At 37.4% G+C, this 19,218-nt stretch overlaps 2 protein-coding genes, 1 long non-coding RNA gene and 1 pseudogene across 4 annotated transcripts in view; all 4 read left to right on the forward strand.

Moving 5' to 3' along the window:
* LOC149109383 (proto-oncogene tyrosine-protein kinase receptor Ret-like) overlaps positions 1–17,863 on the forward strand; it is a 29,745-nt gene extending 11,882 nt beyond the window's left edge. Inside the window, exons 13-15 of the mRNA XM_089293714.1 lie at positions 6,979–7,019; positions 7,103–7,199; positions 17,490–17,863. Of these exons, the coding sequence (XP_089149840.1) occupies positions 6,979–7,019; positions 7,103–7,199; positions 17,490–17,574 (223 nt within the window). The 3' untranslated portion in view covers positions 17,575–17,863. The remainder of the gene's footprint in view (positions 1–6,978; positions 7,020–7,102; positions 7,200–17,489) is intronic.
* The window catches only part of LOC149109381 (uncharacterized), a 124,329-nt gene that overhangs the window by 23,105 nt on the left and 82,006 nt on the right, over positions 1–19,218 (forward strand). The window lies entirely within an intron of this gene.
* Positions 1–19,218, forward strand: part of LOC149109382 (uncharacterized) — a 78,325-nt pseudogene that overhangs the window by 13,324 nt on the left and 45,783 nt on the right. The window lies entirely within an intron of this gene.
* Positions 8,035–13,634, forward strand: LOC149109385 (uncharacterized). Its single transcript, XR_016208676.1, has 2 exons — positions 8,035–10,369; positions 12,833–13,634. It is a non-coding gene; the product is annotated as an uncharacterized LOC149109385 (long non-coding RNA).

The following is a 19,218-nucleotide window of genomic DNA, read 5'->3' on the forward strand; positions in this document are numbered from 1 at the left end:
GATGTTCCACGATGCCTCATGTTATATTTCAAGAATGTTTCAGCCACATTTTCGGTGATTAGTGCACGAAATAACTCTCAGACATCGCCACGTTTAAGCAGATTTCAACTCTCCGAAGCCCGCTTCATAACATCTATCAATATTATTTGTCTTTCGTCTCATAAGCCGCCGTTTACAAGAAGTTTAACAATTTGCTGAGATCCTAGCTGACCCAGAAGTCTGTTAGCAGCCTTTAAAATCCTCCTCTTAATCGAGGATTCTCATCAAGAACTCGTTTAAGCTCAGTTCTGTTTTGATCTGTTGTGCACCCGCCATTATTATACAGATTGCGTTACATTTGACAAATGCACATTCCAATGGGCAAGGGTAGGGTGGGAAGGAAGTGGATATGTAACCGCCATTAAACCCATTTTACGCATTTCTGTGGCTAAACTAGTAACTGGCTTTCCCAGAATGATTTGAACATGAGCTTCTGCTTGCAGGCATTTTCTAGGTTATTTTTGCGGGGTAGGTTGGGGGGGGGGAGGTAGTGTATTAAAAAAGAAGGAAAGAAAACGATAGACAGTATCAGGTCAAAAGATTATGATTTGTGTATCTTGATCGGCCGTCGATAAAATCAGGAACATGGAACATTCCGGAACATCCCGGAACATCGAATAGTTATCATAAATACGCGAAAAATACGTAAAATTAAATTTTAAAAAATCAAACAAAAATAAACTGGTATCAGCTCGGAAAATAAAAACAAAACAAAAACATAAAAAAAGGAAAAAAGAAAGAAAAATGAAAGTGACTGCAATGAGTGAAGGTCAGCAACTAAGAAGAGTAATCAATTCCTTCCAGTCGTTCACCGTTACTTTAATTACGTGACTGTCCTTTATTCCCAGATTTTGTTCTTCACGAAAGGTGGTGGCGTTCGAACTCCTTAATCAGACCTAAAAGTATGGGTACACGAGTGTGATTTCTTTATTCAATTCATTACGTCAATACAAAGATATGCGTATACACGATTTCTCATGAAAAAATCGTTTCTCCATGAGATAGAAATAGAAACTCTTCGGCATCGAGTTTCTTGTCTAAACTAGTTCGGACTGCTCGACCTCTGATGAAAGTGTAAACAAATACAAACACAGAATTTAAAAACATTTGGCGACGCGCGCGCTGTCTTACGGGGTCGCTGGTCAAAACTTTATTGTCTCTAGAAATATTTGTTACAAGTGTTGGCGATCTGAAATTGAATTCAAAGTGTCGCCAACAGTTCAAATCCATCTCCTGGAAAATGTTTGTCCAGTACAAGTTAATACTTAATTAATCAAAAATACTTTTACCGCAGGCTATAATCTATTCATCGCTTGTTCAACTTCACGTGCAGATCGTTATCTGACCTTCTATCGAGCCATTCGAACACCACCAAAGTAAACCAGACATGCGAAAACCGCGCGTGAACGCGCTGCTCTATAAATCTTTGATTACCTCTAATTTATTAATAATAACTTGCTTGTTACTCGTGCTTCCGGAAAGGCCGAGTCTGCCCTTAGTGGGTCATAGTGCCAGACGTTCCTAGCGGAGCGGCGCGAAAACTGGGGATGATAAGTAGCAACATGAAGATGGAATAGGGACAACACTATGAATACTGACTTAACAAGCAACTGTATGATGCACAGACAAACACCTCAGATGTTGAAGAAATCAGGGGTCCAAAAAGGAGACGCAATGAATTACCTGGCATTCATCGTCAGAATCGTCCATGTTTGTGTTGAAAAACAGAGTGCTGAAAAGCGACGTGACGTAATTGGCGGGAAAGAAGAGGAGCCTGCACTCATTGTGGTCAGTTGAATGAATACCCAACGCTCCCTACCCCTCTGCTACCGACTCCCCTATCCCTAATAATATCTTCTCATATTTCAAGCTGATACCAGTTTATTTTTGTTTATTTTAGTTTTAAAAATTTAATTTTAAATATTTTTCGCATAATTATGATAATTATTCGATGTTCCGGGATGTTCCGGAATGTTCCATGTTCCATCTTGATCAGCTTTATCAGTTCATCAGTGAGGCCCTATTGGGGGTTTTCAGGATACTGGATATTTGGGTAAAAAGTTAATAGGATGCAAGAAATTTAGGGGAAATATTAATGGGGTAGAGCATGTTTATATCAGATAAAACAGGACATTAATTGAGTATGAAATCGTTGAGCTGGATTTAACAGGATACAAGATATTTAGGACAAAAGTTAATAGGATAAGGGATACACCGACACCCCCCACCCCCCTCCCACTATGGGGCTTCAACAATGGTCTGCTATTTAGGATAAAATAAAAGTATGTCAACTGCTATAAGCATTTATTCTGGACTCTTAGTACTTTTACGACGGTGGAATATAAAAGTTTTGTATCAGATTTTAGGGGTTTTGAGGTTAGGTAACGCAGCTCCTTGTTAGTAATTTCGAAGCCCACACTTGTTACACTGAATAGATAAATAAAGACGGGCTGGAGAAATAAACAGAGAATGTGTCCCGAATTCTGTACCGTTCAACACGAATTTCTTACATGGCAACCTTTGTGTCTGCAAGAGATCGAAGCACAACATTCCACACTATTTGTAAACAACTATCCTAATCTCATTGACAGCCATTAGTTTTTGACGAGAATTTTCATTTATTACAAACAGAATACGGATAGAACTCCAATAAAAATCCTCTTACTCGTGTTTTTTTTGTTCAGCATTATACTTGTGTCTTTCGCTGCCTGAAATGCCATCAAATGCTGCGAAAGGCAACAGACTGACAAGTAGTGCGCAAGAAGTAGTGATAAGCGGCGTTTTATTGAAACTCCTTTTTCTAAGCGGTTCCACTTCTGCCTCAGATAAGGAAATGCTCAGAAAATTACTGAAGAACAATTTACAGTACGGTTCATGTTGACTTGTTCCTGAAAGGGAAACCCTATTTGACAAGGCCAAAATATGATATAGCGACAATCGTGGTGTTCACCCTGTCCTAGCAAATTATACTCTTCCAGTCCCTGCTGAAGAAATTAAACCTAAAGACTGGACCCTGAAAGTGACGAAAAAGGCCACTCGTTTCAATGAAAAACAAAAAACTACCTTGAAGAAAAGTTTTTCTCGGGTCAGGAGACGGCCATAAAAGTCGAAGCAATTACTGTAGCACAAAAGATGAGGCGCTCAAAAGATGAGACCAGAATTAGGCGGTTCACCTGTGATGAGTTCCTGACTCCTGGCCACGTTTAATCCTTCCTCTCGAGAATGGCCTCAAAGCACAGAAACAGACAGGAGAAGGTCCTCCAAGAAGACACAACAACCGCTGAGAATTAAGCTGCAGATATTTTTGACAAGTGTCAGTTAACTCATCCAATTTCTTATGACTCATTCAACTTGTGTGCCTTAAACGCATCTATAATGTCTTTCAAAAGCTAAGCGTCAACATTAGCGCTTCGCTTGATAGATGCAGGTATTTTAAAGCGCCCTGTATAGGGTTGAAAACTAGACTTGTGCAGACATGCAGCTGTGCTCCATCACAGAACTGAACGACATTAGCGGCTGTGGGGTGCATCAGCCTCATAAAGAATGGTGCCTACAAAATGCAAACGTGTTTCCGCCAGATTAAGAAAACATGGAAAAAGTAGATCTTAGCCAGGGTTATTAGAATCCACAAAGAAAACTGGGGGTAGTCATTAATTTTTCCGAGATAATTAACTACTGCTGACGGTAGCATTTTTCTGAAAAAAAGGTAAAGATATTTCTTCACAGATTCTCCTAAGGTTCCCCTCTACATGCAGAAAACTAAACACATTAAAAAAAAATCTTTAAACTACGTGGCAAGTGGTAACATAAAAACCACTTTTGATATGTATTTAATAACAGAATCGTCGCAACAGCGCTTTGAGCGTCCCTGGGCAGCACTCCTCTGGCTTAGCCAAAATACAGTCTACATAACTTTTCCTCATAGCCAAAAACTAATGCATTGTTGAATAGGCTTGTCACTTCCAATTCATACCACAAAATGTAACTGTAATAACCCCTTTTTCAAAAGTTAAATAAGTTGTTTCATCCTTTCGAAAACTTTGTCGGTGTCCGTTACATTTTTTCCCGTTACTTCCCAAGTAAGTTAAACATTGACGTCTCTTGCAGTTGTTTTGCGCGCGCATTATGCCATCTACAATTGAATTTCAGTATGATTTTTTTCTACGGATACGATAAAAGCTAGTTTTTCAGCTGGAAGCCGTTCACAGTTAGTGCTTAGCGATATGCTGCTTTTCTGGTAATCCCGATTTTAGTACAGGCTCGTAATTTCAGTGCGAAATTTGTTTCGGCCACAATAGGATTTTTTTTAAGTCGCACGCTTGGTAGGGTATAGTTAATTACGCCACTAGTTGCAACCCAAGCGCGCACTTGGCGTTTAAACCATGCCTTACGTAATGCACAGACCGTGTACCCACAAAAAAGAAGGCACCGTCCTTAACTGCCCTTCAGTAATTTTCTGAGCATTTTCTTTTCTGATGCAAAAGTGAAACGGCTAAGAAAATGTCAGGAGTTTCAATAAAACGTCGCTTACCATTACTTCCTGCGCACTATTTGTCAGTCTGTTGTCTTTTGCAAAATTTGATGGCACTTCCGGCAGCGAAAGACCCTACTGTCCCGCTCTATCTGATCTAAACATGCTCTACCTCATTAATTTTTCCCCTAAATTTCTTGCTTCCTATTAATTTTTTACCCAAATATCCAGTATCCTGAAAACCCCTAATAGGGCCTCACTGATGAACTGATAAAGCTGATCAAGATACACAGATCATAATCTTTTGACCTGATACTGTCTATCGTTTTCTTTTTTTTTTTTAATACACGACCCTCCTCCCCCTCCTCCCACCTACCCTGCAAAAATAACCTAGAAAATGCCTGCAAGCAGAAGCTCATATTCAAATCATTCTGGGAAAGCCAGTTACTAGTTTAGCCACAGAAATGCGTAAAATGGGTTTAATGGCGGTTACATTTCCACTTCCTACCCACCCTACCCTTACCCATTGGAATGTGCATTTGTCAAATGTAACGCAATCTGTATAATAATGGCGGGTGCACAACAGATCAAAACAGAACTGAGCTTAAACGAGTTCTTGATGAGAATCCTCGATTAAGAGGAGGATTTTAAAGGCTGCTAACAGACTTCTGGGTCAGATAGGATCTCAGCAAATTGTTAAACTTCTTGTAAACGGCGGCTTATGAGACGAAATAATAAAATATAATATTGATAGATGTTATGAAGCGGGCTTCGGAGAGTTGAAATCTGCTTAAGGTGGCTGAACACAGTTTTTGATACCTGTGTTCATTCACCTTTTTCTCTAAAACCCTTGATCCCTCGGTCGCCAAAAATGGCAGCAAGCAAGTTAACAACACAAACTTTGGTTTTTTGATGGTTAGGCTGACGTATGTGCCGTTGCCATGGCAACATGAATAAATATAAACAGGCCTTTAAAATCGGTTTTGTTTATTTATAGAAAATCTAGTCATTAGATTTTCTTTATAATTTGCATGCAACAAGCTTGTAACGATTCTCACAAGTTAACACCATTTTGCTAATAATTTAACAGAGAGATCTTTAATTATCCCTTGTTGAAGGTTCACTGGAATATCTAGAATTTCCTTTGTTAAAGTTCAATTACTTTCAATACTCCAGTTACTTATTTCCTTAAGTATTTTCGTGCCAAATTTCGTGAAATTCTAATGAGTGGTTTTCGAGTAACAGGCGTATTTCCGAGAGAGCAATTTTCATTCAATCGCAATTTTTTGACTTACTACGCATGCGCTGCATTTAACTGGGTTATTTCGGTAACAAAGAAAAAGCTGAGAATTGCTGGGTTCTTTGCATCGTTACCTTTTCTAACATATCTTTGTAATAAAAGATTAAAGCCATCAATACACTGGGTTCAATTGTAGAGAAAAATAACTCAGATAGTGCAGGTGTTGAGTAAATAAAATGGTCGCTGTATTGACGGCATGTTTGTTTTTTTGCAATCCTTGTGCGCGCGCTGAATTGCATCAGCAAAAGCGCGCGCGAAAACTCTGTTCGGCCACCTTAACCGTGGCGATGTCTGAGAGTGATTTCGTGCACTATTCACCGAAAATGTGGCTGAAACATACTTGAAATATAACATGAGGCATCGTGGAACATCCAGTTGTCGACATGTCGCGAGGTAAGTGGAATATATCATTATTTTCTCTGTGCATCGTTATTTTCACGTTATTATGCTAATTAGGACGACGGTCTTTGTTGACAAAAGCACAGCTTAAATTTTTTCTTCTAACATTTTACAGTTTTAACTGCCCCAAAATTTTATTGCATGTTTTTACAGGTGAGACATTGCTCTTTAAGTGGAGGGTAGTTTTGGGATCTCAAGTGATGTAAGTTTGGCGATATTTTCCTTTAAACTTCGCCTTTTTTATGGCGCTTCATGAGTAGTCCGAAAGGGAAGAAATTTAAAATTCTGTAAAAAAATCAGGTCATGCTCAAATTGCCAAACCAGCCTCTCAATGTAGCAAAAAACATTTGCTTGTCTCGAATAAAGGGTTTTTACACGGATTTATATCGTTTTCTTTGCATGGCAGATTGTTAAAAATGTGCCCTAAAATGGCCGCTGAAAGCCCTCTCAGAGGGGCAAAACCAAGATGGTGGCCCCAGCGCTAAAAAACGAATCGAATTGAACTGAAAGTTATATTTTTCTGAATCACTTATCTATACCATTCATCTGAAAAAGTTTGAGGAATTTGATTTTTTCTGGTCCAAATGGCCTTAGTTGAAATTTACAGAGGGCGCCTCTTTGTTTCAGTGGCATGCCTGTAAACTAGCTGACCTTAGTGCTTGTATAGCTCAGTGCATGACCACTTTTTTTACAGATTTACATTTACAACTCCTCTTTCCGTACAGTTTTTTGATAACAGTAATGTATTATTTATTGTCTGTTTTGGCAGTTGGAGCTATGGCGTGCTGCTGTACGAGATTCTCACCATAGGTAGGCTTAGTTACACAACATTTACATTTAAGCTATAGCTGAGCCGTGCAAACCATCATATTGCCTGTGTTTATCACATCTAGGTGGATCTCCTTATCCAGGAATAAACCCTCGCCAAATCGCAACGAAACTTCAGGAAGGATTCAGAATGCCGAAGCCTAAACATGTGGATAACAAACTGTAAATACATGTCTTGTTACACATTTTTTATGTGAGGCATATCGTTAGCCGATGGTTGCACTTAAATAGGCAACGTTGTGATGCAATAACGCGGTAAAAATGGTTGCCAAAACACGAGCAAACAGATCACTGGCAACGCGCTGGCGTCATACTGTTGTCTTCAGGGAAATTTTTGCTGCGATCATTGTTCACATTTTGGCTTTTCTAGCACCCTTCTTTAAAGAGCTTATGAAACTAATCGGTGAAAGTTTTAGCTCTTTGGGTGTGATATTGAAGAGGATATTGAGATTCAAAACCCGCAAGCTTTTTTTAGGTTGTAAATGTCCTGATGAGCCCATACATTCTTTGTACAACTTTAGATTTTTTATAGCCGCGTTATGCATCAAGTCTTTAATAAATAGGGTTCTTTCCATAAGAAACTGAAGCGCTTGGTAAGGAAACAGATATTATAAACATAGATCCCGCTATAAGAGAACATACAATGGCTAACTATCAGCTATTTCTTTTCACCAGATTTGTTAGCGAGACCCCATAAACATCATCTTTAAAAAGGCTAAAAGGTTTTAATCTCGGGTGTACAAGATGTCTTTTTCTAAGAATAGATCCTAAAGGTAAATTTCTAACAAACAAAATTTCGGTTTAGTCATGAATGCTATGTGGTCGTTAAATGATTTAATTGTGGTTACAAATCGTCTTTCCTCTCCTCTTGCTGTTGCTAACAGTTTTTATTTGCTAGATACCAGACCACTGGAAAGGTTGAAAATTTACATGGACATGTCAATTTTAATTTACAGCATGTAAATAGTGATTTACATTCTTTGTAAATTATAATTTACATGTTAGGGTTTTGTAAAATAAATTTACAGGAAATTTACAGCTTTTAGTACAGCATGTAAATGTTCTGTAAATAGTGATTTACATTGTCTTTGTCCACAATGATCATTTGAAGAACATGTAAAAACCTGTAAAATATTTTACGCACTTTTACAGTATCTGCCTTTGTAAAAAACATGTAAATTGCTTTGCTAAACCATGTAAGAAACGTGTAAATAATTCAAGCGAATGCTGTAAAAAGTCTGGAAATGTTATGTTTGTAACCCTGTAAAAACCATGTAAATGAAAAAAGGGGGCCTGTAAGAAACATGTAAAAACCATGTCAATGAAAAGAGGGGGCCTGTAAGAAACATGTAAAAACCATGTCAATGAAAAAAGGGGGCCTGTAAGAAACATATAAAAACCATGTAAATGAAAAAAGGGGCCTGTAAGAAACATGTAAAAATAATGTAAATGAAAGAAAGGGAGCCTGTAAGAAACATGTAGAAACCATGTAAATGGAAAACCTAGAAGTTGCGCGGGTGCAGTGGGGGGCTGTAAATAGCCTGTTAAAAACATGTAAATTAAAAAGGGGGACCTTGCAAAGGCTGTGAAAACAATTTAAATGAGATAATGGGGGCTTTTCGAAAAACTGTTAAGACCACGTTAATGTAAAATGGAGACTCTTAGAAAAAAAAAGATCTAAATTTAAGAGAAGGCCTGCCTAAACCCTGCAAAAACCATGTAACGGAAAAGTGGGCTTATTTAATATAACTCTGGTGTAACGGTTCAACCAACGAAGACTGTTGAAATGATGTAAATTCCAAGTTACTGACAGGTTCGCTATCCTCTTGTAAACGGTTGGTTGGATTTTGCAAAGAAATAAATGAAAAGTTACCCCGGCCAGGTTAAACTTGGGGGGACGGGGGAGAGAGAGAGGAAGGGTTGTCTCGGGTAACCGAGAACATATAAATGGGACCTTTTAAAGGTGCGTAAAGTTAAAATGTAACACCGCCCTAAAGCTCCGTAAACCTACCGTGAAGCCTCCATTAAGGTGCCTTTTACGTTGAAGCATTTGAACTTCTCTAAAATCCAAGTGTGTGCTATAGTGTGCTTTAAATTGAAGTTGGGTTAGAAGGTATGCACCAAACTAAATCGCTGCATTGATCGACACCGCACCAAGCTGTCTTCTTGTGAACTTTCCGCGCATCCACAACGACAAAATAAAACTAGAATTGTTACTGCACATGCAGGCGTCCCAAGCTTACGTCTCTAGAAAAGAGAAAAATTAATTCTCGGACACGTACGTATTTATTCATGAAGGACCATGAAAGCGTCACGTGTTGTATGAGTTCAAGACGGAAAGAGCCCCGGTGACCGAGTTTGAACTGACGCGAGTTAGGTTAGGCAGGGAACCATAAGGGACACGGCCGGCCCAACGATCGTTTTCTCTCGAATGCTTTGAAACGCTGTTTTAGGCTATCTGGTGTACTTTCAAAGCTCTGTAGGTTAATTTTAGGTTGCGCAAAAAAAATTATCTGTTCGGTTATTCTAGAGGAGCTTGTGTATCTCGTACTTATTAGGGCTTTTTTGTCCATTTCCCGAAAACGTTAGGACTTATCGCCTTTCCGAAAAGGATAGCTGACTTTTTTTCGTTGCCCAAAATGACATTTTGTTTTTTTGTTTTGTTTTGTTTTTTTTTGGTGATTTGTACCGTTCTGTGTTTTCATTGCCGTCACTGTTATCCCAGTCCCTTTGTAAGAGCATACCAGCTTTGTGAGTGCCCGATCTCCAACAAACAGGTAACAGCGGTCTTCATGTTAGGTACCAGGTCCTCTCGGTTCTCCCGCCATGTTTGGCAGTTCGTTGGAACTTGCATCGAACTCGAGCTCTGCTTTAGCGGGCCAAAATCCACTCTACCTTCGCTTCGTCATCGTGCACGGTTTCAAGGCAAAGTTTTCCGTTACCCAGAAGCTGAAGATAGCGATTACAGGCAACAATAACAACAGGTAAGCAAGTTTTGCATAAATTGAACGAGTACAGTAAAGTAACGTCAAGATACGTATACATTTCGTTTTGCCTTTGGTTGTGAATGTGTCATTATCAAGGAGAAGTTACTTTGCTTGTGGAATCGACTTTGTTGATGTTTACCTGCTGTGCATAAAGGGCTTTATTATCTGTTATTATCTGTTCTCGATAACCGAGTAAGAGCATGCGACATTTGTTATTGGCTTATAAGCACCTTATGATTCCTTCTGATGCATTCTCTTGTAAGGTTATGTTGCCCTCTGATGTGAATGCTAGTAAGCTAAAATGTAATGTGCCATCTTCAGCAGAGAAATTTCTCTTATGCTAGTGTAAGTATTCTGAAGTTACTCAAGTGTCTACAGTTGTACCTACATGCAAGTTGCAATATGCTACACAACTGTACATGGACATTGTACCCACTGGTGCTGATAGTACGTTAAATGTTGTGAAATTTTCTTTCACAAAAAAAACACTACGATACTTTATAAAGAGGTATACATGAACCTCAAACTGTCATGAAAACTACACAGGACTTGAAAAAAAAAGGAAGAGTAACTTGCCCAGGCAGGAAAATCTACTTGTCTTGGACGATACAGTATAGTCAATCGATTATTTCGTAACAATCAATAGGAATTAGTCAATGATATCAGAAATCAATAAAAGGATTCGTCATGAGTAATCGATTGTGATCAAATTTTCAATAAGCATTATCAATTTTGCTGATACTAGCTTATCTTTTAAGCAACATTTAATAAGAAAGAAATGAACAAAAGATATAAAGTGAAATATGAAACCATGAATACAATTGCATAAAAACATAACATTGTATCTTGTAAACAGAATATTTTGCTGGCATACCTGTATCGGGGACTATGTTTGGGGGTCTTTGGTAGTGCCTTCGAAATCTACATAAAAAAGTTACAATCAAACATTGTGTTCAGGGACACAATTTTTCTACAGTTTATGTGAGCTAACAAAGAGAGGCCAACTTTCAATTGATTCTCTAATGACTGATAAATTTCGTAAAATCAAATTGATAACTTGAAACTTCTCTAGCATGTGAGTATGAATTTCTTTCAATTGATTGATAGCACTGATAACACTTACATTCATTTCAATTTATTGATTCATATCAATTTATGGATCAATTTCAATCGATTCCCTTACCCTGGGATGACCAGACAGCATTTTAGAGACCTGTTACAGCTGTACATTTTACTTGTACGAAATTGGGCTCTTACCAAATACATGCAGGTTTCATGTGTCATGCATCTGTTCATTCATCTGTAGCAGGGCAGGAAAAAAAATTGTAAGTCACTTGCCCAGTGGGCCAGTCAATTTCAGTTTTCACTTGCCCCCATTTAAATATTAGTTGCCAGTGTGGTGGCCAGTAAGGAAATCAGAGGACAAATGCAAATGAAGTATGCTCGGATTCCTAACTAATTCTTGCTTTCAACCTAATAATTAACTAATCTTTAGGTGTTAAGTTTTGAAATGGAATGACTGGAAATTATCATTTATCAAGCTGGCATTTTTAGTCAGACTCACAAGACTACTGAGGCTACATTGTAATTTCACTTGCCAACTGGGCCACTGAACTTCTATTTTCACTTGCCCAAGAGCAAAATTTACTTGGCTGAGGAAATCAGACCTGGTTTTTTCCTGCCCTGAGTAGATCACAGATAACACCAAAATGTGGTAAAAACAAAAAATATTCATGTGTCAATAGGCATGTGTCACTGATGTTCTTACCACATTTTGATGTCTTGTGTGATCTATTACTGAACAGATGCGCGACAACGTAGAATCTATCTGCTTCATAATACATGACAAAGAAACAAAAACAAACATTTATGACATCAGCTGTACCTTTGTCCACCAATAGAGCATAAGTGCGTGTAAGAAACAATCAAATTGTGCCTGCAAATAACTTGACTTATTATTTAAACATTGTTTGATAGGAGTTTGATTTATTGTGCATGAATATTACAATGTAGAAGATAGTGAACATTGAATATTTACTGCCACACATTTTGAGTTTAGTTCTTCTACATCCTCTGACATTCAGTGCCTTCCAATCAGAGATGCAAAGTTTTTGTCACACAGTAGCTACAGATGTAGATGTAAGATCTGTTTGATTGATGAATATTTAGGGCTCAAAATAATAGCCGGTCAACGGGCAATGTCTGGCCAGAATGGTGACTTGACTGGCCAAAAACTTCACTCGCTGGTCATGTTGACCAGTCATGTCATGTTGAGACGGTCACGTTGTTCATTCTTGAATAAACAATCAAATCCCCAACTGTAAATCTGAGAGTTTTTAATCTCTTTTTTATTACGACCTCTAATGAAAACATACACCAATGCATACATGTATCGGTTCGAATGGCTAAAGACCATTCGCTTGCTGTTTGTCATGCATTCAAGATCGATAGGAATGCCATTCGAGTGACTGGGGTTAAATCCGTTCGGAAAAATATTAAGCCAATTTTTAAACGGTCTAGCAGTGACTGGAACAAACAAACTATATTTGTGGGTTTAATTTGTACTTGATTTTTGCATAAATATCCTGACCGGTCAGAAACGAGACGTGACCGACCTAAAATTACTTTAGCCAGTCAACATGACCGGCTACAGTCCGATTGCAAAGGTCACAGTATAAATTGGAATGATAAGAAACAAAATAATAACTCCAAAGTAAAATTCACTGATTGATATCATACACAGAATTTGCTGATTCATACTCGGACATAACTTATCTTATTTAACGAAATGTTTTATGTTACTTGTAGGATGAAGTAAAATTGAGAGTGGTCAATACATGCATACGCCTTGGCATTGATGCTTGATCAGGAAAAAATCAGCCACTGAGAAGTCTACAGTACTTATGACTCTATACGGGGTCCAAGGCCCATTTCTTGAAAGCCCTGGAAACTTTTCCGGCCCACAAAGCCATCTTTAATTGAGCTGTGTCTAAAAACTAAGAGCTGTATATGCCTGAAACTTCTTGTGTGAAGGAAACCTCTGTTCATATTGAGAATAAGCGATTAAAACAGCTCTGTAAGCATAAGATTTCAGATTTTGGTATGGCTTTCTGGGTGCGAAAACTTTTTGGGACCTTCGAGAAATGGGCCCCTGGTGCATTACAGTCTAACATGGTGACCTTCAACACTTTGATATGCTCTGGCAGCTTTCTGGAATAAATTCAATCACTTTAAACATTATTTTTTAATGCTTTGAAGTATCACTTACACTGTACCTGTGTTAGTGAATTAGCATCAAATTTAAATATCTTAGATTGCTAGGTTGATACTTATTGTTCAATACAGCAGCTATAAGATTTCATCATAAAAAGAAAAGGCTATGTTTACATACATGTAGTACCAGAACAATAATTTATTAACTTATGATGTGTTATGGGAACTATGGTACTAGATAGGCCTTTCAATTTCAACAGGCCCCTATAATTTTTTTTTACTTTTATCACCAAAAGGAAAAGTAAAATTTTGAATATTGTTTACAGTGAATGTTTTGTCAGGGGTCCAAAATGTTTGTACTGTTTGGATTCCGTACAGTTTTGGAAAAAGAAGGAAACTGTGACTTTGTAAACATAGCCTAAAAGATGTCAGAAGCCTTGTTTTATGTTATGCAATGTAGTATTCCTTTGGCATGAATGTTTTTATGATGAATTTAAAATGTCAATCTCTATCTTGTGGTAGATGTTTTTTCTCCCTATTTTCTGTTATTTCAAAAGAACAATTCACTCTATGAAAAAAGTTGATCAATACTTCACACTTACATTGCAGTAATTTTCATAATAAGGGAAAGGTAAAGTCTGCATACGAGCCACGTGGCCCAACAGGCTGGAGCTTATCCCGCTTTCTGTAGCAGGAAGCGACTAGGACTATTTCTACTCCCCCTGGATGAGATGCCAGTCCATTGCAGGGTTACCCCACCATTAAATTCGCTGGTACCCACTTATACACCTGGGTGGAGAGGCACTGAGAGTAAAGTGTGTTGCCCAACAACACAACAGAATGTACCCGCCTAGAGCTTGAACCTGGATCGCTCGATCAGGAGTTGAGCGCACTACATGTAACTACGAGGCCATTTTTCATTATTAAGGCTAATTTAATCCTATATAATTACTTAGTAAGAAAAAACAGTTTATTCATTCATTTTATGACAAAGGTATTATCATTATGTTACATTTGACTTTGTGGATTTAGTATATATTTAAGACAGGTATCCATTCACAAACAATTTTAATTTAGTAATACACCTAAATAGCAAAATTTTTACTAGTTGTAGCTGACAACAGTATAGTTCTTAATCATTTCATTATTTATGAATTAAATAGAGCTGAATATGACATGGTTTCGCACAATCTTGAAAAGGTCTTGAATTAGTAGTCTTCTTGAAAAGTGCTTGAATTCGGTTAAAGGAGCTCAGTCATGGTATTTTAAAATATTTTGGCCATGCACAAAATTACATTTAAGTCGTCTTGTTATGGATAGATAGAAAAGAAAACATGTTTTATTTGTTGTAATGTATACATTGTAAACCTTATTCATGGCATATAAAAACTGTTTGAATTTTACTGAGTTTGTTCTGATTGCAATAAATTTCTGATTCTGTATAAATTTGCATATTTTCTACTATTATAATTAAGGTCAACAGAATTGATTACAATAAAACAGTACATTCCATGCATTTTTCTTGAAGTTATTTACAAGTCATTTATCGTACAGGGTTTCTGCCTCCCTTTTTCGATTTCCATGTTATTTACAGGCTCCCTTTTTCCATTTCCAGGTTATTTACAGGCTCCCTTTTTCAATTTACAGGTTATTTGCAGGCTCCCTTTTTCAATTTACAGGTTATTTACACGCTCCCCTTTTCAATTTACATGTTATTTACAGGTTCCCTTTTTCAATTTCCATGTTATTTACAGGCTCCCTTTTTCGATTTCCATGTTATTTACAGGCTCCCTTTTTCGATTTACATGTTATTTACAGGCTCCCTTTTTCGATTTCCATGTTATTTACAGGCTCCCTTTTTCGATTTACATGTTATTTACAGGCTCTCTTTTTCGATTTACATGTTATTTACAGGCTCTCTTCGATTTTCATGTTATTTACAGGCTCCCTTTTTCGATTTACATGTTATTTACAGGCTCCCTTTTTCAATTTACAGGTTATTTGCAGGCTCCCTTTTTCAATTTACAGGTTATTTACACGCTCCCCTTTTCAATTTACATGTTATTTACAGGTTCCCTTTTTCAATTTCCATGTTATTTACAGGCTCCCTTTTTCGATTTACATGTTATTTACAGGCTCCCTTTTTCGATTTACATGTTATTTACAGGCTCTCTTTTTCGATTTACATGTTCTTTATGGGCTCCTTTTTTGATTTCCATGTTATTTACAGACTCCCTTCTTCGATTTACACGTTATTTACAGGCTCCCTTTTTTGATTTACATGTTATTTACAGGCTCCCTTCTTCGATTTACATGTTATTTACAGGCTCCCTTTTTCAATTTACAGGTTATTTGCAGGCTCCCTTTTTCAATTTACAGGTTATTTACACGCTCCCCTTTTCAATTTACATGTTATTTACAGGTTCCCTTTTTCAATTTCCATGTTATTTACAGGCTCCCTTTTTCGATTTACATGTTATTTACAGGCTCCCTTTTTCGATTTACATGTTATTTACAGGCTCTCTTTTTCGATTTACATGTTCTTTATGGGCTCCTTTTTTGATTTCCATGTTATTTACAGACTCCCTTCTTCGATTTACACGTTATTTACAGGCTCCCTTTTTTGATTTACATGTTATTTACAGGCTCCCTTCTTCGATTTACATGTTATTTACAGGCTCCTGTTTTCATTTTCCATGTTATTTACAGCCTCCCTTTTTTTATTTACATGTTGTTTACAGCCTCCCCTTTTTTATTTACATGTTATTTACAGTATTATGGCACCCTCCCTGTATTAAATTTACATGTTATTTACGGGTTTTCAGGTTGAATCACAAGAAATTTACAGGCTATTTACAGTATTTGCAGGAACAGTTTACATGTTATTTACATGATCTTAGCCCTTTGCTTTGAAACATTTACAGTGTTTTCTTCATCATTTACATGTTTCACTTAAAATATTTACATGTTATTTACATGAAACCTCCAAAACATGCAAAAGGGGAAAAATCATGTAAATTATTCTTTACAGTCTTTTTTTGATTATTTACATGTTAATTACATGTTATTTACATACTCTGTAAATTTTCAACTTTTCCAGTGGACTATGGTAAAATGTTGGGAAGAAAATCCCAGCGATCGACCAACGTTTGCCAAACTAAAGGAAACGATGAAAGAAATGGAAAAAAACCACAGGGTAAACTCAGCTGAAAGCACTCTTTGTAACCTGTCATTTATGTTCAGTAACGCAAATTTGATAATGTTTATTTTCCCTTTGGTATTAGTTTGTAAGTCTTTGGTTCGACTTTTATCACAGCTTTGCATCCTATGCCTTAATACATGCATGTAATCCAATAAGCACTCACGTAAATCAATACTTTGCTCCAAGCAATCACTGTTTGTTAAAGTGATTGGCCGCCTGGTGATAATTGCAGTTTACAAAAATGTAGTAAATATACTGATGGTAACGATTTTCAGACGCGGCGGAAACGTGGCAGGGGAATATCTATAAACAAATTTTGGATATTCTGGAGTTTTTATTCTTTATTCTTTTAAAGATTATTCTATACTATTCATACTCAATTGAAGTCAACCAGACCATCAATTCATTTTTTTCATTTGATTATGAACTCAAGTCTTCTTCTGGGTGCATACTCGATCGCCTATATTTCCTTCCTTCCGATCCGTAGTGATCCAAAATTAACACTGTCTGCGATCTAACTAGCGCCAGAGGCTTTCTTGTTTTTTGGCTTATACTTTGTCCCTGAGGAAAATATCATTATATATAGTTTTTATTTTAGTCATAACCGGTTTCGTTGTGTCTTCAATTCCTGAAACATGGTCATAAAAACCCGCATACAGAAGGCCGAGCTGTTTACCACTGACAGGGCTCTGTTACTTCACCCCAAAATACAGCCGAAATAATGCTACGAAATTCTCCCGAACACTAAGCTATGAAAAGGCAAATGTGTCGGAAATGGGTAGTGCCGGGTTACGTTATCAGTTTTGACGTCAGTTTCGTCGACGACCAGTAAAATTTATACGAAACGACGACTGTTTACTTAGGCTAAAACATCAAGACTTCCAAAATATAATTGAAAACCTTTTTTGCAGCTGGGGTTCAGGCCTTTTTTGATAATTATATAATGGATTATGTTTTTACTATTCGTTTGTAGCTTTCGTCGTCTCTGTGGCTGTCAATTTGCCCGAGAAAATAACAGCCTACTAATAATTCTTTACCTTTCTTTTCCAGACCTACGTCAACCTCAAAGAGTATGACAACACTTTGTATGCAAATATTGAGGATCTCGCAGCTGAATGACTGTTTTATCGGCTGACTTGGCCAATTGAGACGCTGCCTTTTGAATACATTTGATTGCCAGGCCTGCAACAATAGCTCAGTTTTGTTCTGAAAAGCCTACTCCCGCTTTTGTTGTGGGTGCCCATGCCACAAGCTCAGAGTAAGACAGTTGTGACTCTGGATAGGCATTAACATTTACGACAGTTCAGTACTAAGGACTTCAGCTACAGAGAAAGTAAAAGAACACTGTGATTTTGTAAAGATAGTTTTTAAATCGTATTCACTTACATGTAGTTTAGTGTAGAAATTAAAGTTTAGAGTATATATTTCATGTGTGATACTTAATCTCGTGGTTGAAAGTCCTCATTCTTCGGGAGAGAACATCTGGTGGAGTCCAATTCGTCATCGTGTGTTAGGTATATGACACGTTAAGCAGTGCACATGCTCAGTACTTTCGACTACGTTCCAGTTAAGATTTATCTTAATAATAATAAATTTAATAAGAGTACATTTAGAAATACATTTGATAATGAATATTAAAAGAATTAAACTACGACGTTTCGAAGTCATCTTAACTCCATCATCAAGTAGAGGTGTTAGCTGTAGTTTCGAGAGCTACCACCTCTACTTGATAATGGAGTCAAGATGACTTCGAAACGTCGTAGTTTTATTATTTTCATAATAAATATACCCGTAAAAATCTCAATTTACAGAATAACCAAAGAATGACTATGCGCTCTACCGATTGGTTCTGAATAAACCAACAAGTTTGCTGATATTCGTTCAATAAAGTTGAACGCAGCGGTTACCCCATTTTTAAACCTCGACTGTGAGAAATCTAGATAGTAATTCAGTTTATGTCACACATCGAATTAACATACAGACTTATCGAGTAGCTCCATACATTTTTTAATCCTTTCCGCTCTTGTGGCATCGCACGGGTTGTGTCAGGAAAGTTACCCGACGTTCATCACGTCTCCCCAGTTTTCCCAGCTAAACCCCAGTTGGCACCGCAATGTATTTTTCATTCATCTCAGTTCAGATTTTGCTAGAAAATGTCCAAAAATAAACTATAAACCGGGGAAATCTTTCTCTAAACCTCCTCCATCTATAGATAAAAGCTTCTGAAAAACCTGATACTAAAGAGTGAAAACTCTATGTAACGATGTTATGATGTCATAGCCGAGGCTTTTCGGGCTTGCTCCGTAGAATGAGATGTATCCAGGATAGAGGTATTTTTGTTTTACGGCTTGTAATGGCGGGCTTTATGGGCATTATTAAAACCGTTGTGTTATCATCGCTTGGTCTCGTTTAGGAACCGGATACTGTGTTGCACTCTATGTAGACGCACTCCGAAACTCACACCCCGAAAACGGTGAAGAAAACAATTTGGTTCGAAAAATCGTTATCACATACATAAACAGCAAATATACTGAAACCAGAATTATGAATCAGTTCCACGTTTAGTACAGACTACAGTTTATGCCATTTGACGGAGGCGAGTCTTGTGAGTACCTTACGTGACTAATCAAATGAAGGTCACAGATGACATCTCACTGATTAATTATATATTGCACCAGGAATTTCATATGGCGGCGTTATAGACGCTTGGGTTAATCTGTTTGTTCATTACATTGATCAGCTTATATAGAATGATTTAAGATTCAGCAAATCGTACAGG

Source organism: Orbicella faveolata, unplaced genomic scaffold (genome assembly GCF_042242905.1).
Source record: "Orbicella faveolata isolate gen_17 unplaced genomic scaffold, um_ofav_v1 contig_25, whole genome shotgun sequence".
Taxonomy (NCBI): Eukaryota; Metazoa; Cnidaria; class Anthozoa; order Scleractinia; family Merulinidae; genus Orbicella; species Orbicella faveolata.